Consider the following 26,819-nt stretch of genomic DNA (forward strand, 5'->3'; position numbering starts at 1 on the left):
GACAATTTTGACACCCCTACTTTTAGTTAATTTCTCGAGGACAATGAAAAATTTATTTCAAGAGTCCATTTACATTCCCAGCTGATTAGTGACAAAATTTCATATCCATGACCGGTTTTACACAATGCACTGAGCCATTTACCTTTTTAACTGCTGGAATATTAACAAAACGTTTTTTGGGTGTGTTTTTTTCACATTACGAACATTATGTGAGCAGGATTATAAGGGAATTTACAAAAGGGCCACAGTCTAATATGTCACGGGGAAGTTACATATAATTAAATGTAATCAACAAGGGGATATATTTTCAGTGAGGGAAGGATTTCTGATACGGAGGTTCACTCGGGGAGTATCTCGATACAGCAGTAAAAGGCTGCCGTGCATCTCGGATGCACACACTAACTACACTATGTACCCAAGTATGTATAATCATCACATGCACTGGCAGCCTGTCTAGATACACTGGCTCACACTCCAAACCATGCAGGGCAACTGAAAGTATCTCATACGATTAACAGAACGGCCATTGAGCGAGAGGTGAATCACTCAGCTTAAACAATTATGACGACTTCAAGCTATTGTTACTGCACCCCCGGTTCACTGGATATACTAGATGTGCATTTTAACAATTAAACTTGATGTAACTATTGGTGATTATCCAAAATCTTAGAGAAACTATTTTTCAACAATTAAAGTATTAATCAGTCATAAGCACGGAAGACACCATTAGATTCTTACCCTTGACAAAATCAAGCTACTTATCTCCACGTTAGTGAATGAGCTTAGTTTATGCCGCTTTTAGCAATATTTCAGCAATATCACGGCAGGGGACACCAGAAATGGGCTTCACACATGGTGTTCATGTGCGCAATCAAGCCTGGCCTACAGTGTGAGACCTGGCTCCCCAGATTCCCCCATCGCCATGTTAATGGGCCTAATGCACACATTCTAACTTGAATTCTATTTCTAATAGTTTGGACTTTTTAAATGTTATCTTCAAAGCAATAATGTAACTTTAAACGGTACCACTTCCTTTTTATTGGTTATTTTTCCTGTTTTCAGGGAAATACGTATCACCTTGACCAAGCTATCACATTAGCTATTACTTATAACCCTAATCAGGACTTTCTTATTCTCATTTAAGAATTTTTACCGAAATCCGCTGCAGGCTGATCAGATGAGCGCAGACTAAATATCCCAGTAAATGTACAATCTTTTACTCTCAACCACCCCACATTCAAAACAAGTTTCTTTGAAACAGATTATTTCAGGAATAAAATCCATCATATATCTTGAATATCCACGAGCGACACCACTGAGGCCATGTTATATTGATCGTATGAGAAATTAAGAATGAGGATTAGGACACAGCCATGTAGTCCATGCAGTCCACTGGACACGCAGCTAATCGGGGCATCTACAAAAACCTGAAACAAACTTGTTAATTAGTCTTCAGTGAGAAAGGCAGCCTAAATCTGACCCGGATATCACGTCCAGGGACTTCTCGTTTGTTTGATTGTTGTTTAACCACACTCAACATTCCAGTTGTATTACGGCTGTCTGTAGATGATCGAGTAAGGACCAGACAATCCAGTGATCAACATAATCAGTACTGATCTACGCAACTGGGTTACGATAACGTGTCAACCAAGTCAGCGAGCCTGACAACCTGATCCCATTAGTCGCCTCTTATGACAAGCATGGGTTGCTGAAGACAAATTCTAACAGTACAAATATAAACGAGTGAGCCTGAGTTGTTTCTCAAAATGTTCTAACTCTTGTACTCATTTCCATTAAGGTTTCGTTGGTTGTTGTTTTACGGATATTGCACACTCAGCAATATCCCAGCTACATGGCCTGCAGGGGTGGAAATAACCCATTGCCCGACGTCCGAGTCCAGTGTTTTTTTCTGTCGGCAAGCAAATTTGTATATCACACTGTACCGGTGTCCAGTTGATATTCCAATGTTAATTATGTTGTTTATTTAAAATCAACAAGAAAACGGCCGGTACAGTGGAAAAATTATCAGGGCAAGTGATTTTACATGTGCCACTGTACCGGAATACACTAGCAATTTTAAAGTTATTTCCACCCCTGGCCTGAAAATAAGTGAGGATGGACAAGACAATTCAGTGATCGATATGGTGAGCAAACCTTGCATCACTTACAATTAACACGGAAGTGATTCTAACTCAAAAGTCCCTAGGTTTTTAATTTCACAGATTAGTGCCTGGCAATCGCTTTAATTCTTCACGTAATTATTTCCAAATTTGTACAAATTTCCACCGTGACTAGCTTGCCTTTCTCACTGAGCAAACAAGAGTAGAGAAGAATATATGACAGTCTAAGACACGAGTCTCAGCCCCATACAATTCCATGGACAGACACACTCATGCAAAATATATACATTATTAGATCCGTTGAAAATCAGGTTACGCCCATTGACAAACTTTCCATGCATCAAAAATATATTCGCATGTATTAACCGGGACGTCTTCGGATTGGCTATCGTAGTTTCATTGTTTGCATTATGTTCATGTAAGATGATACCTCTATTTTCCACTGTCAAAACGATTTCAGTTGAAAGCGATGTTCACTGGGCAAACACATAAATGTCGAAACTCGTCACTTTTACAGGGTGAAATAACTCAGCACTGAATCCATTCTGTGTTCAAAAGTAAAGAGTAATTTCCTTAATAGTTACATTACTTATCCCACCGGGTACCCATTTTCTGCTGAGTGAACTAAATCCATCTTTCATGAACATACAATCGATAGATAGCCAGCTAATCTAAAGGGTTCAATTTCAACCATGGGGTTTCTGATGCAACACAAGTAACATTCGGTATAATGAATTTGTCATGACAGGACATCAGTCACATGGCGTGCGATCACGTGACCAGGTCACATGACCTATGACATCACTACCTCTTCCTCTTCTTCTTCATCGGGCAATGATGTGATGCCGTAATGGCTAACGATCTCAGAACTGAACATCTGTAATCAGGGCATAGCTCACAGCTTTACATGGGAAGAGGACATAGGACAATGACAACAACAATTATCACGTGACGGGGTGTAGCGATCATAGGGGAGACACGATTTCTACTAATACTGACTTGAAATTGGTAAAAGTAGTTCTAATGTTTTAGAACTCCACACTCAACAATATTCCAACTGTATGATTACAATCCACAACCTACATTAGAAAGTCATTTGTATGTTATTATGGTAACACTTCTTAAGTAATATGCATGAATTAGAATACAGCATAAATAAGTCCATATATGCATAAAGCTGTGTAAATTTTCTTAGCACTTAAACACGACTAAGGAGAAATTTAAGTGAAATCAAAATACACCACTTCAAATTGAATGTGTTCCAAAAAGTTGCACATAAATTACAGGAAAGTTCCGCAGAATCTTAATACTGATTCTAAATTAGGAATCCCAATTTTCCCTTGCTGCAAGTATATAACACCATGTGTATGATAAGGCTAGTGCCTCATCTATCTTCTCCACCAAAACAAAGACTCCCTGTGTGTCCCTCTATATAGCTGGTGACTCACCTGGTGTCTCTCCAGGAGAGCTTCAGCACCGGTGACGTCCTTGGCCAACTCGTCGGAGGAGACCAGAGCCATCATGCTGTTGATCCAAGTTGTTAGATCCCTGAAACAGAAGAACACATTCTTACTGATCTTGCAAGGTTTGATACATCAATTTACCTCAACTCCAATAATTCTCCTACAGAATCTATCCAGTCCACTACAAACCAGGACATCTGGGAAAGAAATCTTTCAAAATTTCCCACTAGACCACTGAGTGGACAATAATTTGTGGTCCTGTCTGTACTTCACTGGTCCAAAATAACATTCGTAGATTTACTCAACTATCAACACAAAATTCAGTGGCCAACAGGCGCCTGTTCCACGAAGCTCTTGTAAGCCTTAGATCTCGTAACTTTTCTCGTAGCATTTGTATTTCCTATACTGTAACATTAACTTAAGATAGTGCTTTGTGTAACAGGGCCCAGGACCACTGCAAACTTATCATTTAGTGGTCCTGATGAATTTTTACTAGCCACGGACCACAAGACCAGAGTAAATTTCGCACACTGGGACATGGTGAGAGAATAAAGGAGGCAGGTTGTAAATGGTCGAATAAAGATCAAATAAACCATATGACTGAGAGAAATCTGTTTCAAATTTTAACTAAGCTGTCTCTTACCTGTAGTCGCTGAGGAATCTCTGAAGGTCGTACGCATCCAAAAGTTTGGCCTTGCGGGCATCAGCCTGCAACAAAACAACTCACATTGACACTTTGTCATTTACTGAGACCAACATATAAAGACAATTCAGCTATTGGAAGAAAATGTACAATGGAACGCTATTCATTGTATCTCATTGTTGAAACCTACCTTTGCTGTGAGGGCGTTCCATTCCTCGTTGATCTGGGTCTGGTGTTCATAGATGGTCTCTGCCTGTTCTGGATGAGACTGCATCAGACGCTGGGAGTTTTCATCCAGACTGCGGACCTGTTATTAAAGCAACAAATAGAGATCTAGACGAGACAATCTAGTTGCTGACATCATGAGCTTGAAGCCATCAAGTCTCAGGACACAATGACATGCATGAACCAAGTTCACGAGGCTGAGGACATCTATTACTACCCTCATATCTGAAAGGTGCTAAGGAAAATGTTTCATCACACACTGTAAAACAGGTACTGTATATCGCTCCCTAGGAGACAGATCTGTAAGAAGTACAAGCGACTGAGTGAGTAAGTTTAGTTTTACGCCGCACTCAGCAATATTCCAGCTATATGCCGGCGATCTGTAAATAATCGAATCTGGACCACACAATCCAGTGATCAACATCATGAGCATCATCTGCGCAATTGGGATACGATGACATGTGTCAACCAAGCCAGCGAACCTGATCACCCAATCCCGTTAGTCGCCTCTTACGACAAGCATGGGTTACTGAAGATCAATATTCTAACCTGGACCTTCACGGATTAAAAGAGACTGACCTTCTCTCCGAGTGCAGCCAAGTCTCTCTGTAGCCCTTCATGCTTCCTCTGCAGAGCCTGTACACTGGCCAGGTCATGGCCATAGTTGTCATTGTTCAAAGTGTTGTCCTTCTCAGCGATCCAGTCCTTTGTCTCAATCACCTCTCTGGGAAACAAATTTGACATGTTACTAATGACATTATAGGATGATTGACTCCTTTATTACAAGTGTACAAATGTTACTGCAAAACATTTCAGAATCCTACAATTACCTCCTCCCTATCTAACTGACCAACAAATTTTCAAGCCAAACAGAAGGAAAAAGAATTTACTTTTCATTTCATTTCAATTCAACGTGATCATCAAATGTCCCCAAAATAACACAAAAACAAGTGTGTCCTTTACAATTAAATGCTTCAACTTTAAGGGACTCCTGGAATCCTGGGCTCCCATATAATCTGAATCTAGGACCCTGTTAACTTTTACCATTCAGATTAAGACAAACTATTTCCAACACTATGGATAAAGCATGGAGTGAGTGAGTGAGTTTAGTTACGCAGCACCAAGCAATATTCCAGCTATATGGCAGCAGTCTGTAAATAATTGAGTCTGGACCAGACAATCCAGTGATCAACAGCATGAGCATCGATCTATGCAAGTGAGATACAATGACATGTCAATCAAGTCAGCGAGCCTGACCACCCGATCCCGTTAGTCGCCTCTTATGACAAGCATGGGTTACTGAAGATAAATTCTAACCCGGATCTTCATGGGTGATAATGCATGGAGCCACCCCAAATCAGCTGCCTACCTGTGGTATCTCTGCACCTCGAAGGCGCTGCCCAGGGTCTCCGCAGGCTCGGCTGTCACCTGCTGGAGGGTCACCCATCTCTGGTTCAGTTGCTGCAGAGAAAATCAAACACAATTAACCATGTATTAGCATACAGTGTAACTGTTAAATGCTACACTCAGCAATATGAGAGCAGCCAGTTAAACATAGTCAGGGAGAGATAATCCAGTGATTTATATTATGAGCAAAAACCAATGTGTTGCAATTATGCATTAATTATATTACACTGAGTATAGGGATTTTATAATTGAACTTAGGCAGTCAGTGTGATGAGGGAACTCTCAAACCACCAAATTACCCACCATTATGCCACCCACTCACACCCTGTTCGTACACTGATTGACTTACCGTGATCTGTTCACGGATCTTCTCCGCAGCCTCAGTCTGTCCCATGGCAGTCAGTCTGTCTGCGATGGAGTTGAGTTCCTGGAGACGCACCTCGTTGGCTTTCAAGTCCTGAATTTCAAAACAGAAACCTTGAAGAAATGCCAAAACTAAAAATCATTCACGAAATCACATAATATGAACCATTTTGTTCATTTGAATCTGCAACAAATAGGGGATTAATCTGGGTCTACTAAAGTTACTAGTTACTGGGAATTTTACCTGGGCCTGTACAGATACAAACACAACTTGTACTACAGCTTCACAAAATATTGTTGAAACATTATGGGCTGAAACACTATTAATGAACCTGCAATTTTAAAAGGTACCTCTGAATCACTCAGTAACAATCTTAAGAAGATATTGTGTTGCCCTGCTTAAGTGAGTGAGTTAGTTTAGTTCCACCGCTTCCAGCAATATTACAGCAATATGGGGGACACCAGATATGGGCTTCACACTATACACCCATATGAGGAATCAAACCCACGTCGTCGAAGTGATGTTTGAATGTTTTAACCACTAGTTTACACCACCGCCCCTACACTGCTTAAGAATCACATTCTGAGCGGACATATTTCTCTTGTTACCTTCTGGAAGTCGTCAAACTTCTTCTGCATCTCCTCCACTTGCTCGAGGTCCTCTCCGACCTCCTCCCCAACCATCAGGTTCTCCTTCTCTGTGATCCACGACGCCAGTTCCGCTGCCTCACGCACCAGCTGGTAGGCCTTTACGGACTCCCCGAGTTTCTCATGGCGCTGACGGGCCAGGTCAAGCAGGTTGGCGTACCTACACAAAGATTGGGCAGATGTCAATTAAAGGGGTCATGCAACTGCTGAACACTACAGCTATAGATGTACTGGCAAGCTGAACCAGTGGTTGACAGCACAAGCGACCAATTTTGTCAGTATAATGACTCTAACTGGACCATGTTACATTTTGACCAATCAACTGACTGACTGACTGAGTTTGGTTTTACGCCGCTTTTAGCAATATTCCAGCAATATCACGGCGGGGGACACCAGAAATGGCTTCACTCATTGTACCCATGTGGGGATTCGAACCCAGGTCTTCGGCATGACGAGCCAATGCTTTAACCACTAGACTTCCCCACCGCCCCTTGACCAATCAAACCTCCTGGCAATCAACCCTTATATCAATCATCTACAATTTGGAGTCCTCATGGATGATTAAGCTTCATGCCATAAGTGGTATTGTATTGACTGAATTAGCCATGAAAGGTCTGATAGATACTATTGTTTAAGACCTCACTCAGTAATATTCCAGCTCAATGACAGTGGCAGATCGACAACCAAATTGCAACCACACAATCCAGTGATTGATATCATGAGCAAAGCCCCATGTGGCAGGGCATGACGACCCAATATTTACTGATTTATTAATGGTTCCTTGGAATTTTGTTCTGACCTGAATCCACCTGAATCCACTTTAACTCCCATAACAGAGAAGCCAATATTTAACTCACTGTGTCTCGATCTGGTTCTGTCTGACAGAGATGGTGAACTCATCCATAAGGTTGTTGCGGCTAGCAGACAGACTGGGGTCTAGCTTCTTCACATAGGCAGCTGGGACAAAGCCCTGGCGGTCATTCACCTCAACCTTCCACCAGTCCTGTCAACAGAGGTTAGGGTTGCAGTGCAGACGGATACAGTCATCAGTAAATAAAACTGGGCACAACCATAATATATACATCCAACCTAATTAACTGAATATTGACACACAACCCAGTGGTTGATAACATGAGGACATGACACTAACACTGTCGTTTGCTGCGGTTTCCATGACAACGTACCTTGTTGGAGCTGTTAAGCAGGGTAAGCTGATCTCCCTTCTTCATGGAGACTTCGCGGGGAGACTTCTCTGAGTAGTCATACAGGGCGACCACTTTCTCTGTTCCGAAGTCATCGATAACTGGAGCTTCTTGTTGCTGCAAAGATCACAATGTTATAGTATCACAACTGTTTGTACCACAATCAATGTCAGAGGCTTTATCTCAACTCTATTTTGGAAAACAAAACATGAAAACATTCTCGTCTCGTTTAAGCAGATGACCTTCAAACTGTGAAGACTACTGAAATAAAATTTACTATAGTCCTTTCAACAAATATTTCAAAATTACACACAATTTTTCGAAAGCTGTCTGAAGTCACATAACCTAATGAATTGCAGAGTGCCTATACTGATTCATGAAGGTATTGACATTAAATAATGGAGTTAAGAAGAAATTCACAATCATTCAAGGAAACAATTGTAGGGATTTCACTTGAGTTATGAATGTCATCGTACTGTGTCTGATTTCAGGCTGTATGGCCTTCAGATTAAGAATTTTAGAAGAAATTAACATCAATTCAAGAAGACGTCTGCTTTAAGTTTTTGTAAATCTACTGAAGTTATTCATTAACTGACATAGAAGAATGCTTAACGAGATCGGCAGGTTGATGTTTTTGTAAGTGAATGTGGTACAAGCTTTATCGAGAGGTGGCCTCTTTCTGTATGCTTCAGTAACAAAGCTCAAGACTGAAAGATTAACTTATGATTAACTCAGTAGGGCACACACTGGGAGTTGATTATAGACGGATGCTTCAGGTGTGGATACGGGAAGGCTATCTTTTTGTCCATAGTTGATGAACAGGAATCGGGACAGGAAAGCTTCAACCAGTTTTCATATACTGGTTTTCAAAGCTGTGTTGAGTGGGGTAAAGGTCTTGGGTGTGTTTGTGTCAGTAGGAAGGGAGGTAACTCCAGGATGTAGGCGAAACAACTAACCAAACGAATTTTAAGACCACTGAAATAGGGGACGTCTGGATTCTGGAAAAGTACACATTTGTTTATACCATAGACATAAAGTTGCCAGTCTTTGCATCGCAAAAGAAGTTGATTGGCAATAGGCATTCTGTCCAGCCAGTATCATTATAATGTAACTTATAAGGCTGATATTTGATTTTCTTCCAAGTTCATAACCTGAATTAGCATGCAAAAAAATAATCAGCAAAATATTCAACAAAAATGAAGACTACACAGAGACCTTAAACTCAAAATGGACTGTTTCAGTAATTAATGTAATGTCCAAGAAGAATATTCATCGACAATGCATGCTTTCCTTCCAGTATAGGTCCGTCTCCTATTCTCGCGGGTTTCCTATTCTCGCGGTAAATACGTTTTCTGCCGAAATCGCCGATGCGTGACACTTAGCGGTTGTTTACATCACCGACTGGTAACTAGGAAGTGGACCAAGTCGGTGAATAATCAAAATCTTGCAGTGTCACGAATATTGGGGAGTTTATACCAACTTGGACATATCATTACTTTTTCCCGCCCTTTCCGGCAGGATGACTCTTACATACACTCAATAACGTTAATTCCTCGTAATACCGCGAGAATAGGAGAAGCCTCATTTCGTCAATGGCGGATGGCATTGTTTATCACCGGGCTCACGAGTGGTAATTCACCTGATGGATCTGGCAGCTGATAGATGTAGATGATAGAGGAGAAGGCCCTTCATTTAAAAACAACAAGCATTCATACGATAAGAATTGTTTATGTTATTTTTTCAGCCGATATCCGTAAGTACCGCGAGAATAGGAAACGCCTTCCTATATGATTAACATACTGGATAAACAACATTTGATACATAACAAAAATAAAATCTACACAGAGATTCTGAACCAAAACAGATTGTTTCAGGAATTAAAGTTCAGGAGGAATCTATCAGTGGTTCTTTACCTTGCATGACTGAGCCTGTTCACGAAGACCTTCGATGACGCTGCGGTAGGCCTCAAGGTCGGACATGAAGGCTTCATGTTTCTTTATCAAAGCCTGAAAAACAAGGTAAGTTGTTAGGTAAGTATTACCGCTCAAACATGCTACAAGTCAATGCATCACCTGAAGTCCCACCTCAATGATTGAATACCGAGTGCATATTGACAAAATAAGTTTCTTAAATGAGTACAGTATGTAAAATATATTTCATGATCCCTTTTCTTCATCTGGTATATGTTCATGCATGGTGGGACAGGTATTATGTTGAACTATAATGAAAGTGTAATGAGATAATCTTTATCGTTTGACACAAAAGAAGCGTAGATGCTGTTAGCAATGAATTCCCATTGAAATGCAACGAACAGAGCTATCCCCATCCCAATATTGTGCATCTACACAAACCTCAGCCGAATCCTCGTCACGTCCATAGTCAGTGTTGGCAGCCAGTGGTTCCTTTTCCCTCATCCATGACTCGGCCTCGTTAGCGTCGGCAAAGTATTGCTGAGCCTGGAAGGAGTCCTCAAGGTCCTGCTTGCGCTGGGTGGCCTTGTCCTAGAGCAGCAGAGAGGTGACAGGAATGAGTTACCATGGCATATACAGTGCACTCTGTCAAACTCGACTCTGTCTTTCTCGATTGCTGTATAAACAGGACTGAACTCACGGTCCCGACGTAATCCTTCTTTGTTGTCATAATAAAAAGTTCTGTATCTCGACTCTCATTATTTCTCGGATTTCGACCAAAGTGTCGGCCGGATAAGGTAGTTACATGTAAAAACATTGCTATATAATTCGGACTGAGCAGGAAGTCCGCTTGGCCAATAAACCTTGAATCCGTTGATTGGTTTGTGTATTTTGTCTTATTTACTTAGCAGGAAGTCCGGCTTTGGCCAAGACCGGCGTGGTCTAGCGGTGAGCGCTTTTATTTACCTTTGATGCGACTAACACCAATTGTAAACTATAATTGAGCTGATCATGTCAACTCAGTGTCAATGTCACTATGCATTTAAAATGCCATCAGACACAGTGTGATATCAATCAGTTGTAAGAAGCGATTTTATTGGATAAAGATTGGTTTCTAATGACGCTTTTAGCCACAGTCTGCTATAAAATTAAGAGTCGGATTGGTCAAAATCAGACACGTGACCCAATCATATTACGGGCGATGGATACCGCCCTCAGTAAACGAAAACCTTTAGATTTAGACAAAAGTTTTGGGTAAAATAATGCTATTCTGAACATATTAAGTAAGAAATCGCTACCTATACATAAATTATGGAACTTATTCGACTTATCGTGCTAGGCTATGACCTGTGACAAAAAATGCTTCATGTATATATTTTCGTGATTAAACATCGTGGTCCAGCTGTGAAGATTGAGGCGGGCGAGAGCCGAGATGTCACTTGTCAGTGACTTGCCTTACATTACATGATCGCACAAAAGATTGAAATAGTAATTTTATATGTACGTTTGACAACTTTTATGAATGTTGTTGTTGATTTTATTCATTAGTTTATTCAATTTATTTAATGAATTCCTCAAGAAACATCGCTACTTTGCTCTTTGACAATGTTACTGTGGACCCACTGTCAAGCAGGTGTCCGAGAATCGTTGTTTCAATAACATTGCGTAAAAATAGTTTATAATTTTAATTCTGCTGATAATATATGATAAATTGAAATTTAATAAGTGTTTTCAGACATTGTGAAATGTGATAGATTTAATATATGAATCATAAGTCAGGTAAGTTCCTAGAATTATGTCTCCATAAAATCTGTGTACTCGGACTACTGTATATCCTCAAACTGGTCCACTTTCAGAGCTGATACTTTCAACGGTACATTTAGTCTTAAGTTGACTTATAAGCTGAAGTTACCGAAGCAGATTATTTTTGGTTGCATTGTAATGGTTGATTTTGTGGTTAAAGGCAGACTGTTTTATTATAATTACTTATTATCACTATTAGTGTTATTAATGTTTGTGCCAAACACTTGGATTTTGTCAATTTTTGTGTGTTGATTTTGGTTTTCGTATTTGGACCAGAATAGTTCGAATATATTTGACCAGACTTAAGATTAGGACTAGTGACTGTTACTGATGGAAGATGTCAGCTTGCAGAGTGTTAATTTACATTTAAATTTGCCATAAAATTCCCATCATGTAAATATCCGATCATTATGCACAGAACACAAGTATGAATGGGTGCTACAATCATGTGATCAGATTTAAATCACCCTATTTGCAATCTGTTTTCAATGTGAAAAAGGTGGAATTAGTTTGGATGACATGAATACTGTAAACACTTAAATATCAGAGATCATGTACTGTAAACATACTTTTTTTCGCTTGGTGCAAATTTCGCGGAATTGACAGTTTAGACTACATCGCGCGGTCAATTATTCACGCAATCAGAAAATGCCGGAACTGTCAACTGTCTCTTCGGCCTCAGAAAGCACCTCCCCCCAAGACACCTGGACTTCCAGATGCAAATGATTGCAAAGATGACACTGAGGCCGAAATCGTAAATCGCGTAATTTCAAACAAGCCGGTTGTTGTGAATGTGATTATTGATGTGTTAATTGACTATCAAGGAAATGAACTTCTTCTGTATATGAAGCTTTTTGTGATTTCATTTCGTGATATGCAGGAATAAATATAAATAAAATCTTAATGAATAAATAAAATACCCTTATTTTACCCCATTCCATGTGCGTACAACTTACCACGTTCATGAGGGTCCGTATAAGTAGTGTTGATTATATATATTTTACATTTATAAAGCAAAAACTGTAATTAAAATTACACAATGCTAGGTTATATTTCTTTGGGTAAAATAATAGTCCTCTGTATTATATTTTACTGATGACTGCGTCAGAATTCATCCCGTTATTATTGTGCATGTTTGAACTTGTTCGCCGGGAAACGTGAACACAGCTGATTGCTATTTCCGACTCAAATACACACAGTAATCTTAATCCCTGTAAATAATACAATGAATGAATGAAAGGTTTATTCACTGTGTATACATTTTCCCGGTAAAATATTTTGCGCGAAAATAAAACCTGCGCCATATATAATACGTTTACAGTAGTTTGGAAATCCTAGTTTCTGGACTGACCTTGAGTGTCTGCCACTTGTCCTGTAGTTCGCCAATCTTCTGGTTGATCGTGTCTTCGGCGAAGTGTCCTTCCTTCACCATTTCCTTGCCTACCTCACAGACATTGCTGATACGAGGCTCGTGTCCAGCCAGCTCGGCCTGAAGTGCCTGGTGCTTCTTCATCAGATTTTGTACCCCAATGAGATCACGTCCTGGATGTACAAGGTTACGAATAAGTTTCTGTTGGTTGTTTAGTACAGTACTATATTCCAGTTACAAATATAACAGTGGCCTGCAAATAACTGGCTCTGGACTGGACAATCCAGTGATTGATGTCATGTGCATTCATCCCTGTAGCTGATGTTTAGTGTTCTCTTAGATGCATGCATAATATATGTACCAAGAATACCCCGGGATTACAAATCAGCAGTCTGAGATGAGGAGGATTTTCTGATGCTGTAAACAAAATCCTCCCAATATCATACTCACGAGGATGATGTTTAAACTTTGTATTAATTTAAGGAATCCATACACAAGAATTACACAAATCAAAAAGGCTCTCTTAATGGTCAGACACGAAAAACTTGAATAAAAAAATCCAAATAAATTCAAATATTTATGTTAATTAATTATCATTATTTAATAATCTGGACTTTAGTTGATTCAGCAATTTCACAGAAATCCATGTTGGTTGGCTGGTTTGCTGTTAAACGCCGCACTCAGCAATATTCCAACTATATGGCGGCGGTCTGTAAATAATCAAGTCTGGACTAGACACTCCAGTGATCAACAGCATGAGCATCCATCTGAGCAACTGGGATACGATGACATGTGCCAACCAAGCCAGCGAGCCTGACCGCTCGATCCTGTTATTCGCCTCTTATGACAAGCATAGGTAGCTAAAGATCAATTCTAACCCGGATCGTCATGGGTAGAAAGCCATGGCTGTAAATACCATCTGAACCAGACCATCCAATGATTGACAGTAAGAGTAAACAATCCTGGCCATCAGTTTACACTGACACACCATCAACAAAGTCACCTGAGTCTCAACACTCGAGTCATTTGGTAATCACTTACAACAAACACAGGTTGCTGTGGGAGAGAGATTCCACCATGGGTGGAACAGATAGTAAACAGTGAGTGAGTGAGTTTAGTTTTATGCCGCTTTTAGCAATATTCCAGCAATATCACGTCGGAGGACACCAGAAATGGGCTTCACATATTGTACTCATGTGGGGAATCGAACCTGGGTCTTTGGCTTGATGAGCGAATGCTTTAACCGCTAGGCTACCCCACTGCCCCAGATAGTAAATAACACCATAATAACACTAAGGCAGCTCACCTCTGTTGGTGGAGGATGCGATTGGCTCTTTCTCCCGGATCCAGTCTTCTTCGTCCTCCACATCTCGAAGGAACTGCTGAAGGCTGATGGCCTGGTCCAGCTTCTGGCGACGTCCAGTCATTGGTTGCTGTTGACCACACAAATACTTTACTGTCAGACAACGGCTCAACACAAGTCATGATGATCTTATACACATCAGTGACTTGTTATCATTACCCTGTAGTGTGAAACGTTAAACCCTTTAAGGGTTAGAATAGGATTTTCCCAATAGTTTACTACTGGGTCTACATAACTCCAAACAGCACTCAGCAATATTCCAGCTATATGATGGCGGTCTGTAAATAATCAACGGGGTATGATGACATGCAATCCATCAAATTGCCAAGGCTCACAATCTTTCGACCAGCAAAGGTTGCTGGGCCCCTGTTCTAACAGGGCATTCCGACATGGCTTGGAATGGAGTGAGTGAGTGTAGTTTTACCCTGCACTCAGTAATGGTACAGCTATATGGCAGCGGTCTGTAAATAATCGAGTCTGGACCAGAAAATCCAGTGATCGACAGCATGAGCATTGATCTGCACACTTGGGAGCTGATGACATGTGTCAACCAAGTCAGCGAGCCTGACCACCCGATCCCATTAGTAGCCTCTTACGACAAGCATGGGTTACTGAAGATCAATAATCTAACCCGGACCTTCACGGGTCTCCAAACAAACTTTGAAGCAAAAGTTTGATGTTAACTAAGCGATTTATATAGGATTCAAAATGACTGTCCTCAACAGGCAAACTGAGTTATATTTGTTTGGGTATCTTTGAAAAGTTCTTATATGCTTATGTTTGGACACTGTATTCAATGCAACAAAGTAAAACTAAGCTTTCCTCTTTTAGGTCAGAGTTGACTTACACAAACCTATTTTCGCATTAAAATGAACTCAACTCCCATACCCTAACACAGACTTTGTGTAAGAGGGCCCAAGAAAATAGGAATCCTCTCTTCAAATACATCGAACAATATATCACTCACAACATGAATTTAGAAATTTGTGATTCTTTGGGCTGAATATTGGCTCTGAACAGGTCTAGGTAAGTCCCTATTCTCCTTTAGTATTTAAGGGACTCCAGAACACAAGGACTATGACAAGAAAAGAATAGAAAGTCTATGGCTTCAGGCATGTGGGTGTGTGCCTACAGTTTTTCAATACACATGTTCATGTCGGATGTGTTTCATCTCTCCCTCTCTTTCTAGCACGTCACTCACCGTGAGTTTCTGGTAGCGCGCTCCAGCACAATGTTCTGTTTAGCCTGGATGGTGTCACTATCAAAATGGCCAGTGTTCTGGAACTGGGCTGCCTGAACTTTGATTCCATCAATACGGTCCTGTGATCAGAGAGAGAGAAGGTCAGTTCAGTTCCATCAAAACTAGTCTAAGGTAGAAAGTCAAAACAAAGGGTGTGTCAGAAAGTCAGTACTGTTGCAGAATGATCAGTTGGTTGGTTGGTTGTATAACTCCACACTCAGCAATAATCCAGCTATAGTAAGTGAGTGAGTGAGTATGGTTTTACACCGCACTCAGCAATATTCCAATATCACGGCAGGGGGACACCAGAAATGGGCTTCACACATTGTACCCATGTGGGGAATCGAATCCAGGAATTCGTGTGACGACCAAATGCGTCAACCACAAGGCTACCCCACCGCCCCTAATCCTGCTATATGGCGTCGGTCTGTTAATAATCGATTCTGGACCAGATCATCCAGTGATCAACATCATGAGCATCAATCTACGGAATTGGGACATGAGGCCAAGTCATCAAGCCTGAACACATGTAAGACGCTTTTTATGACAAGCGTGGGTTGCTGAAGACCAATTGTAAGATAGATCTTCACAGGTCTCAGGTGACAGACTGAGTTTGGTTTTATGCTGCTTTTAGCAATATTCCAGCAACATCACGGCAGGGGACACCAGAAATGGGCTTCACACATTGTACCCATGTTGGGATTCGAACCCGGGTCTTCGGCGTGACGCTTTAACCATTAGGCTACCCCACCGCCCCGGTCTCAGGTGAACAAGAGAAATCTGTACATACCTGATGAGCTCCGACATCAGCCTCCAGCAGGGCATGTTTCTTCTGAAGGTTCTTCACTTGAGTGAGATCCTACAATGTTGACAATCAACATGAAACAACACCTTATTCATACTACTATCCTTACCACTAGTAACTCCTTTAAGAAAAAAATAAATAAAACAATACACAATGATATCCTGCAATATTTAAACTGTCAGACATTTCATCATAAGATAAAAGGATTATTAACAATTATATGAATTTTCATTTTTTCAGCATCTCAAATTTAAAATGTTTAGTTACAACTCATCTAAACTGTTTTTATGTCAAATTCCATTTTCCACAGTGACAAAATCTGTTACCATGGTTATCAAATTTACAATGGTAATCAAATTCCTCAATTGTTGAGAATTACTTGACTCCTGATCAAGGGGTAGTGCTATGTTCAAAGCAGTCAGTTGTTAGGTAAACGTAACATTAGTATGTATGTATGCACAAGCAACTGTTTCTGTGTAACTCAGCAATGGTAACTCACATCATGCTGAAATACATATATGTCCAATCTGTCTAGCTTATACAGTAGGTTACCATGATCTAAGCCTGATGGAGATGTTACTAGACACAGGCTTCAGTCCAGTGGTTAATGTTGGAGACTTGTTAAACCTTGCATCAATTAAACATAGGTTACTTAATTTTATATAAAATGTTAATATGTAATGTTAAACAAGTACATGAATAGTAAAACATTAATCTCTAGGCATAATGTAGTGTATACTTATGTTCAATAGGAGTGAGTGAGTTTACTTTTTCGCCGCACTAAGCAATATTTCAGTTATATGGCGGCGGTCTGTACACAATCGAGTCTGGACCAGACAATCCAGTGATTAACACCATGAGCATCGATCTACGCAATTGGGAAATGATATGTGTCAACCAAGTCAGCGATCCTGACCACCCGATCCTGTTGGTCGCCTCTTACGACAAGCATGGGTTACTGAAGATTAATCTTAACCCAAATCTTCACCGTCTGTTCAATAAGAACTCATCAGTTAGTTTTTAAGCACCCAAAACTAAACCTAAAACTACAAACTGGTGCAGTGAAACTACAGCACCCTAGTGACATATTGTGAACACTGTCTATCTAGGTGTCTATGTGACTACGCATCTGTGAGATTCTCAACTCCCTGGGGAGAATCCCGAGAGTCCCCTGTCATATACAAGCAGAAGGACACTAGTCATGCAGGTTACATGCTAACTGTGGAATGATAATGTGGGGAGCTTATAGCTCAGTCAGCAATATTTCAGCAATATTTCAGCCACATCAAGAGTCAACTACATGTGACAGTCATTGGGAAGACAAAACCATGACTGGTCCATGCTGTTGGGAAGACTGCAGTCATGTGGACTGAGCTGGTCATGCCAGGTTGAACACATCCTAATTTCACCATCTGAACATGCATTCAGTCAAATGGCAGGCCATACTTCATAACTGAAGGTTAAGTGAGTGAATTGTTCATCAGCAAGTCGTGGTTCAAGGTGAGAAAACTATCAGGAACATCACACTTGTGTATTGTTAGCAATTACGCAAAGTTCATTCATCGAATGAATCACAAGTGAAAGGTGGTGAGTGTAATTACCGTAGTACCAGTCTTACTACTATTTCATTATTGTGCTATGAGTGAGTTTAGTTTTACTCCGCTTATAGCAATATTCCAGCAACATCACTGCAGGTGACACCAGAAATGGGCTTCACACATTGTACCCATGTGGGGAATCAAACCCAGGTTTTTGCGTGATGAGTTGAGTTAACCACTTGGCTACCTCACCGCCTTATTGTGCTATGAGCCTATTACAAGTTTACTGAAATGGTAAGCGTGATTCTAACACCAATACTACTCATGATACTGTTTCTATAGGTTCTATGTATGCAAAAGGGATGAAAATAATTAAGTGCTTGTGTTCAAAAACATTTATCATGATATATATTTTTCAGAGCTAAGCAATCATTGAATATATAATAATGTACAATGTTAAAATTCATTCTGAATGTTATTTATGATAGAAATGACTCAAAAAGGTTCAAAATTTAAATTTTAAAAATTTGTTTAAATTTAAATACAGAGCAAACGTTTCATCAAAAAACCCTGTTCCATACAAATTCAACTATTTCATTCCCTTTGTATGCAATAACACTACAATATTCTATAGTCAAAATGCACATTTTCTTCTTCAGCTAATAATCATTGACCGTACACCAAGCATCCTCCTAGCACTACCCCTTCCTAAAAAAAACGTCTACTGTTCAACGTTTCTCTAGATATGTAGTACGTAGCCATTGGTTACAAACATACTTGCAGGAAAGACAAAAGTAAGTTGAAACCAAGCTTATATTTGCATAACAATAAATCGATGCAACAAAATAGTTCGGAAAAATAGGTGATAAGAAATGGAAAAGAGTAACCTGAAATAAGGACACACCCGCTGTTTACTATCCTTATAAAGAAGTGGATTTACGACTAACTAGTACAGCCAAATAAGCATTTTTGTCATGAGATAATTAGAAGGCGAGACAAATATTACAGGTATTGATGAACGACAAACTGTTAAAACAGCAAGTTGCTTAGAATGTTAAAGCACACAAAATGTCAGAGGTGAATGATTAAAAGAGAGAAATTAATGCTTTATATTTTCTATTTCATTTAAAAATATTCTCAGTTTAAATTATAATTGCCTATAAGTTATGAGGCATTTCAGAACGAGGCTCTGATATATGATGCATTAATTTGGCAATAGCTTGTTAATAGTAAATCCTTTATGCAAATATAAAGATGTAAGAGCAGCTGGTTGAACCTCCACTCACTTGTCTCTGAGTCAGCTGTCATAAGTCACAAAGAAAACCAAATAAGATTGAAGCATAAACGGACAGATGTTAGGCAACAAAATGACTTAACAATCTCTCAGGCACTTTTCATCCTTAAGGGGAGACAACTGTCCCAACCTGGGGCCACTTACCTGCCCTTAGTTTACTTCCTGAGAAAATGTTCCAGCATTTTGAAATGTTCAAAGATAGGAAATGGGTAAAATCGAGGGGAATGAGGTGGACCAACCCACAAGTTGATACTATGGGACAATTAACTCTAATGGAACTGTAATAGTAGGCTTATTCATGGTATTAGAAAACGTATAAAAGGTTAGCCTCGAATAAATAATAAGAAGGTATTCAATTGTTATAACATGCTTCTGTGATTCAACTCTACAAAAGATATGGCAATAAATTAGTTACTTTACAATTAGAACTGCAGATATGTTAATCTCCATGCAAAGATATGAGGAATTCAATTTGTTAAGTCCTAAATACATCATTAGCCGCATGGAAAACACACTGCTATATTATGAAAGAGTCTGTAAATGTATAACTTTTTTTAAATACAGCTAAGACAGAATTAGTTACAGAGATAAAATCAACAAAAGGAAATGGAACCAATAAAGGTTAGAGTAGGAATCTAATCTAGTCCGATGTCCACAAGATTGTAATACTCCATTCTTGAAGGAGACCACGCTTGACAGCTTACCTTGCCATAGTCTTCAGAACCGATCTGACTCTCGATGTCCATGAGCCATGACTCGACATCCTCAATGTTTCGGTTGAACTGCTGTTGCTGAGCTGCTTCCTTCAGCTTGTTGCCTAGCAACAAAATTTGTACATGCATATATTCAGAGGCTAAACTACTTAAATTGACATATGAAAAAATGCATTTCATAAAAAGTGTCAAAGATAAATACAGTTTCGATAAAAACTATTCACAATACAATTTATAACCCAAATATATTAACACTGCATTTCTATGTATATAAAAACAATGTCAAAATAATGTCAATTTCATCATAAGAACATACTGTCAGTGAACCCATCAGAGCTCCAGATAAGCCTTTGGCCATGTGGTTTTGATACCCATAGTTTTTAAACTAAGTAGGTATTTCCAATTTCAAGGTGGTATCTATACTTTCTGATACCCACCATATTTTTAAGATCCTGGTATTCATATCAAATAACAAGTGTAAGAGGTGTGCCTGACACACACTACAACATGATCTCATTAGACCTTTTTTTATTCAAAATTAACCATGGATATTTTCTTTTCCACGTAGCAACTGGGTTATTCTCAAAACCTTGTTCCCATCATGTTGTTTCACTTCCACGCTCGCTGAATAGCTAATGTTACAAGTCCATTTAAGATATCAACCGCTAATTGATTCTGATTGTGAAACACAGCATAATATGAATTCATCCAGCAGTCCTCTAATGAAGTTGTTTTCTTATTGTAGCATATTGTTTTATAGATATTTTACTTTGAGCGTGTGGAAGCATTTGACCATGCTTGTTTTGTTTACAGGACATGTATGAGCCAGCAGCGGCTATTTGATTGAGTCGCTATTTATAGATTGGCCAATCAGTGAAGATTAACAAACTATGACTAGTATTCTATCTGTGTGTTAGCATCTTAATTGGGTTTAGAATTATTCAAGAATATTTTAATCCACGAATATTTGGAGATGGAAAAGTTTGTTTCGATTGGCTGAATTGATCACGATGCCAACATAATTTTGATGTATTTGGTAAATCGCATTTTATTTTGACATGAAGCGTAGGCATTATATATTTAGTGTTTTTTCATATGCTGGCATTTATTTTTCTTAAGCATTATTTCAACTTTTCTATAGCATATTATACACAAATATGCAGCTTATCTAGACTCTGCCCATGTTAATTTATGCTCCTACTCAAAGCATGTAAATATTCAAAACAACGTAAACAATGAAGGCTTTTTAAACACAACTTTTGAGCTACTATAATTCTGTTGCATAGAGTGATGTTAGGATTGTCATGTAAGACTCTATGCTACCCAAGAAAGTTGGTTTCCATAAAATATAACAAATTGTCACAGCATACATCAATGCAATAAACTTATAAAGTAATGAAAAGATGAAATTAAATTATGTGAAGGTCATCATAAGAACATACTGTCAGTGAACCCATCAGAGCTCCAGATAAGCCTTTGGCCATGTGGTTTTGATACCCATAGTTTTTAAACTAAGTAGGTATTTCCAATTTCAAGGTGGTATCTATACTTTCTGATACCCACCATATTTTTAAGATCCTGGTATTCATATCAAATAACAAGTGTAAGAGGTGTGCCTGACACACACTACAACATGATCTCATTAGACCTTTTTTATTCAAAATTAACCATGGATATTTTCTTTTCCACGTAGCAACTGGGTTATTCTCAAAACCTTGTTCCCATCATGTTGTTTCACTTCCACGCTGCGAATAGCTAATGTTACAAGTCCATTTAAGATATCAACCGCAATTGATTCTGATTGTGAAACACAGCATAATATGAATTCATCCAGCAGTCCTCTAATGAAGTTGTTTTCTTATTGTAGCATATTGTTTTATAGATATTTTACTTTGAGCGTGTGGAAGCATTTGACCATGCTTGTTTTGTTTACAGGACATGTACGCAGGAACGGCTATTTGATTGGTCGCTATTTATAGATTGGCCAATCAGTGAAGATTAACAAACTATGACTAGTATTCTATCTGTGTTGCGCATCTTAATTGGGTTTAGAATTATTCAAGAATATTTTAATCACGAATATTTGGAGATGGAAAAGTTTGTTTCGATTGGCTTGAATTGATACGATGCCAACATAATTTTGATGTATTTGGTAAATACGCATTTTTATTTTGACATAGCGTAAACGTATATATTTAGTGTTTTTTCATATGCTGGCATTTATTTTTCTTGCGTATTTCAACTTTTCTATAGCATATTATACACAAATATGCAGCTTATCTGGAGCTCTGCCCATGTTAATTTATGCTCCTACTCAAAGCATGTAAATATTCAAAACAACGTAAACAATGAAGGCTTTTTAAACACAACTTTTGAGCTACTATAATTCTGTTGCATAGAGTGATGTTCGGTGTCATGTAAGAATCTACCCCGAAACACTCTATGCAATAAACAAGAAGATGAAATTAAATGTCAACAAAAACATGACCAGTCAACCTCTCTTGATATCTGGCTCTTTAGTTGTTCAAACACACACATATTTTCAAGACTGACTTTGACCTTGACATGATTGTCATAGTGTATGAAATATGTAAAACTAGTACTAAAGAAATTGCTTATTGAAGTCTATGAAGAAAATCCACTGAACTGTTCTTAAAATATCTTGCTGACAATTCAGGTTAACATGCTGAAATCTTCATAGTGTCGCCGTGACCCTACAAATTATGTGAAGGTCACCAAAATTGACTGGGCCCTGGGCCTTCCCTAGATGAAGCTTGGTGTCAAATATGAAGAAAATCCACTGAATATTTTTTTACGATATCTTGCTGACTATCTTAACATGCAATTTAACATGCTGAAATCTTCAAAGTGTCTCTGTGACCTTGAAAACTAAGTGAAGGTCACCAAAATCGACTGGGCCCTGCGCCTTCCCTGGATGAAGCTAGGTGTCAAATATGAAAAAAATCCATGGAACGGTTCTTGAGATACAGTGGAAGCTTTCAAAACCGGCAGCTGTCCAATTCGGCAAGTTGTCAACACCGGCATAATATCTCAGTCCGTGGCTAGTACATTTATCATCATTTAAAAGCTCTGCGATCCGGCAGCTGTCAATTCCAGATCTCGGCATGAAATGAGCAAGGAGTCAACCAGATGTGTATTCTCATCAATTTATCCTGCGTTGATTACATGGTTGCCGATAAAGACAATTTAATATAAGTTCAGCATGGGTATGAGTTGACATGTTTTATTGTGATACAGCATTGTATATGAGAGTGACAAAACTGGTCCACTCCTAGTTGGAGATAACCATGTCAGCTCTACAATCCGGCCCGCTGTCTAAACCGGATTATTTCTTCAGTCCCGACGAGTGCCGGTTTAGACAGCTGCCACTGTATTCCAATTAGTACAGACGGAGCCTAATACTATATATACTAATAAAGATTTAAATACCTTTCTTCTCTGTCTGTGAAAGCAGAGTAGCCCAAAGGTCGTCAATTTCATCAAGTCGTTCCTTGATGGCCGGTGACTGAAAGTTCTTGTTGTCAATGAGATCTTGTCCAGTCTGTTTGATTGTTACAATGCGGTTTTTGTTGGCATCCAGCTCGGCCTCGAAGTTGGTATGTTTCTGCAGCTTGGTGTTAAGATTTGTAGGGTCCTGAAAACAGGAAGTAAGAGTTTATAGAAAGCAATAGGGATATGAACTGTATCTCTGCTGGATTGTCCAGTGTGAGAGAGGCTGGTTTGAGACATTCTATTGGGCAAATCTCTACAAACAACCAAAGAAGTGCGGACTCACCAGATAGCTTTCATCGGAGGCTGTCTTGAGCTTCTCATTGATCCAGCCCTTGGTTTCATCACAGTCCCTCTCGAAGATCTGGTACTGCTCAGAACTCGACTCCAGTTTCTGCTTCTTGATCCAGCCCTTGCTCAGATCTCTCGTGAAGCATGTTATGCTTGCTCAGACGACGGAGAAGCTGGAACATGATAATCAAAGCTTAATACACATAACCTCTGGCTTCATCAAACTTGGTACCTACAGGTAACATAGGTAATAGGTAATATTAAATTGGGTATACATGTATATAGGTGACAATATTAACATTAAGCTACCTTTTGGTAGTACGTAGAGGTTACACTAACACTGTTAACTGGAGGTAATATCATACTTGGAACCTACAGGTAACATTAAAATAAGGAAATAAGTACCATCACACAAGACAATTACAGGTAACATTAAACTAGGTAACTACAGGTAACATTTAACAAGGTAACTGAAAGTAACATTGCACTTCGCGGGCAACAGGTAACACATTTAAGACACAGGTAACTTTAAAATGGAAAGAAATAAAAGCACCACACCAGGTAATTCACGGGTAACATTAAACGAGGTAACTACAGGTAACATTCTTGTTGCACCCACCTGGTCTCTTCTGGCAGCTACCTCATCAGAGGCATAGTGCTCACTCTCAATCAGCTTAGTTGCAAACTCATCAAGGGCCTGGAATACAAGCTTACATTTAGACAGTGCAATCAACAGGACTAAACATGCAAATCCTATCACAACACTATAAATACAAACTTTTGCCTTTAGGTTACTAGTATATATCGCAGCTAAAACTTGATTGTGATAGAAAAAAGAATAGCTAGAGCAACGTGACCTTGATGTACAAGTTACAATCAAAGTTAGGATACACTGACAGATAGTACAATCATGGAAAACTTACTGAATCCTTAACAAGAAACAGTGAACACCTATTAATCTGGAAAATACTTTCAACTAAAGGTTCCTCAATTACAAGGTTGCACTTTACATGACAGACTGCTATTTCTAGCATGGGATAACAATGTGTCTAAGGATCATGTGCCAATACGTTAGATGTGAGTTTTGTATTTTCTAGACCCACAATAACATACCTTGATCTTCTCCTCCTGTGCGGCGAGGGACTTCTCGAAATCCTCGTGTTTCTTGATGAGGGCCTCCACACTGTCGAGGGAGTCTCCCAGATCCTCGTTGGCAAGGAAAGCCTGCATGATAACAGATAGATGTATTCACCGTTACCTCAAGCTACAGGCTACCTGAAGGCCCAGTTACATGCTTCAAAGAGTGAATTACACACGGTCTTATATACAGGAAAACAAATGATTGCCTTCCGAACTGAAAGACATTATTCAAATTTGAAATAATGTGGAACAATAATATTACAGATTGTTCAAGAATATTGCTCCGTGGATGCTTGTGTGTGTGTTTGTTAGTACTACTGTTGATTAAACCCAACTTGAAGTGCCTGACACTGATGTACCACATTACTGTGCATCACCAGGCAGAGAAACAACAAGTACCATCTTTTAGTATGACACTAGCGTTGGGAATTGGTTGAAATCTCACAATTGATGATTGGTTCATTACCAACAAGCAATCTTCTAAAAAACTTGGTAGCATTATTTTTCAGATTTTCCTATTCAGATTGTTATTACAGATAAGTATAACGTGGTTCTCTGTTGTTTTCGTTTTATTTAGAAACTGCAGAATTTGCATTTGCAAACCTCACATCCAATGTAAAATGATGCAACTTGCTACCTTAAAGTGATGACTCATATATCATGAACAAGTTCCTGGAGTCTTCAAGAAATATTCAGTCATGACTTTTCAGGAAGTGATTTTTCTAAGAATTAAACATGTTTTCAGGCCCTGACAACATCTAAGAAATGTTCCATCATCAAGTGTTTCAAACACTAAACAGTATTCCAAAATCGTTTGTGTTAAAATATGAGAAAATGTGATTGTTTGCTTGGTCATCTGGTCACTGCAACCAATCTTCCATTATTTTAATTAATCGGAACACCACTATATGACAGGGCCAGGAGATCCCTCTAAGCGGTCCTCCAAGTACGTACCTCCTGTTTGGTCATCCAGGCATCAGCCTGCTCCGTGTCCCTGATGAACAGCTGCAGGTCCATGCACTGTTCGTACAGAATGCGTCGCTCCTCCCACAGATTCAGGAGACTCTCCTTCTCGTGACGCAGAACGTCCAGCTTCAATCAGAAAATACAATGGGTCAGAGGCTTCGGGCAACAGGATCACTCAAATATTCATAGCATTAATTATAACAATAATAATAATGGCTACATTTCCATAACGACAAATTCCAAGCTGGCCAGTATGCTCTCAGGGCTCAAACATGTTCATTCCAGTCAATGGATCAGTGTCCACTCAAATTTCATTCTCAGCTCCCTGGGGCTCATACAATTTGGGAACAGAATTTAAGATAACCTTTAAGTTTCTATAAATTTATTATTTAAAACAGCATTTTGATCAAACAGAACTGATTGTACCTTTGCAGGTTTTTAGATTACAAAACTACCACACTGCATCAATGAAAACCAGATCTTGTGCCATTAGTTAGATAAGTGACCCTACCTTTTCACGGACTTCATCCGAGGCGTAATGGTTGGTATCAACCAGATCTTGAGCCATTAGTTAGATAAGTGACCCTACCTTTTCACGGACTTCATCCGAGGGGTAATGGTTGGTATCAACCAGATCTTGTGCCATTAGTTAGATAAGTGACCCTACCTTTTCACGGACTTCATCCGAGGCGTAATGGTTGGTATCAACCAATCTCTGCCCAGCCTCAGCTGTTGACTTGAAGCTGTCCTCGCGAGCATCAATCTCTCCCTGGAAGATGGAAACAGGGCATATATAAAAGCACTGA

At 39.3% G+C, this 26,819-nt stretch overlaps 1 protein-coding gene across 1 annotated transcript in view; it reads right to left on the reverse strand.

The window, feature by feature from the left end:
- The window catches only part of LOC124289243 (spectrin alpha chain-like), a 72,322-nt gene that overhangs the window by 21,847 nt on the left and 23,656 nt on the right, over positions 1-26,819 (reverse strand). The window contains 24 exon segments of the mRNA XM_046725848.1: positions 2,926-2,997; positions 3,569-3,668; positions 4,227-4,291; positions 4,417-4,533; positions 5,031-5,175; positions 5,821-5,912; positions 6,208-6,315; positions 6,831-7,029; positions 7,727-7,872; positions 8,054-8,188; positions 9,985-10,077; positions 10,423-10,572; positions 13,136-13,326; positions 14,460-14,604; positions 15,735-15,836; positions 16,547-16,615; positions 19,386-19,400; positions 20,098-20,210; positions 23,557-23,761; positions 23,903-24,041; positions 24,510-24,604; positions 25,021-25,131; positions 26,002-26,139; positions 26,681-26,782. Coding sequence (XP_046581804.1) covers positions 2,926-2,997; positions 3,569-3,668; positions 4,227-4,291; positions 4,417-4,533; positions 5,031-5,175; positions 5,821-5,912; positions 6,208-6,315; positions 6,831-7,029; positions 7,727-7,872; positions 8,054-8,188; positions 9,985-10,077; positions 10,423-10,572; positions 13,136-13,326; positions 14,460-14,604; positions 15,735-15,836; positions 16,547-16,615; positions 19,386-19,400; positions 20,098-20,210; positions 23,557-23,761; positions 23,903-24,041; positions 24,510-24,604; positions 25,021-25,131; positions 26,002-26,139; positions 26,681-26,782 — 2,847 coding nt within the window.

Source organism: Haliotis rubra, unplaced genomic scaffold, assembly GCF_003918875.1.
Source record: "Haliotis rubra isolate DU_JTF1 unplaced genomic scaffold, ASM391887v1 Scf437, whole genome shotgun sequence".
In the NCBI taxonomy this organism is placed as follows: Eukaryota; Metazoa; Mollusca; class Gastropoda; order Lepetellida; family Haliotidae; genus Haliotis; species Haliotis rubra.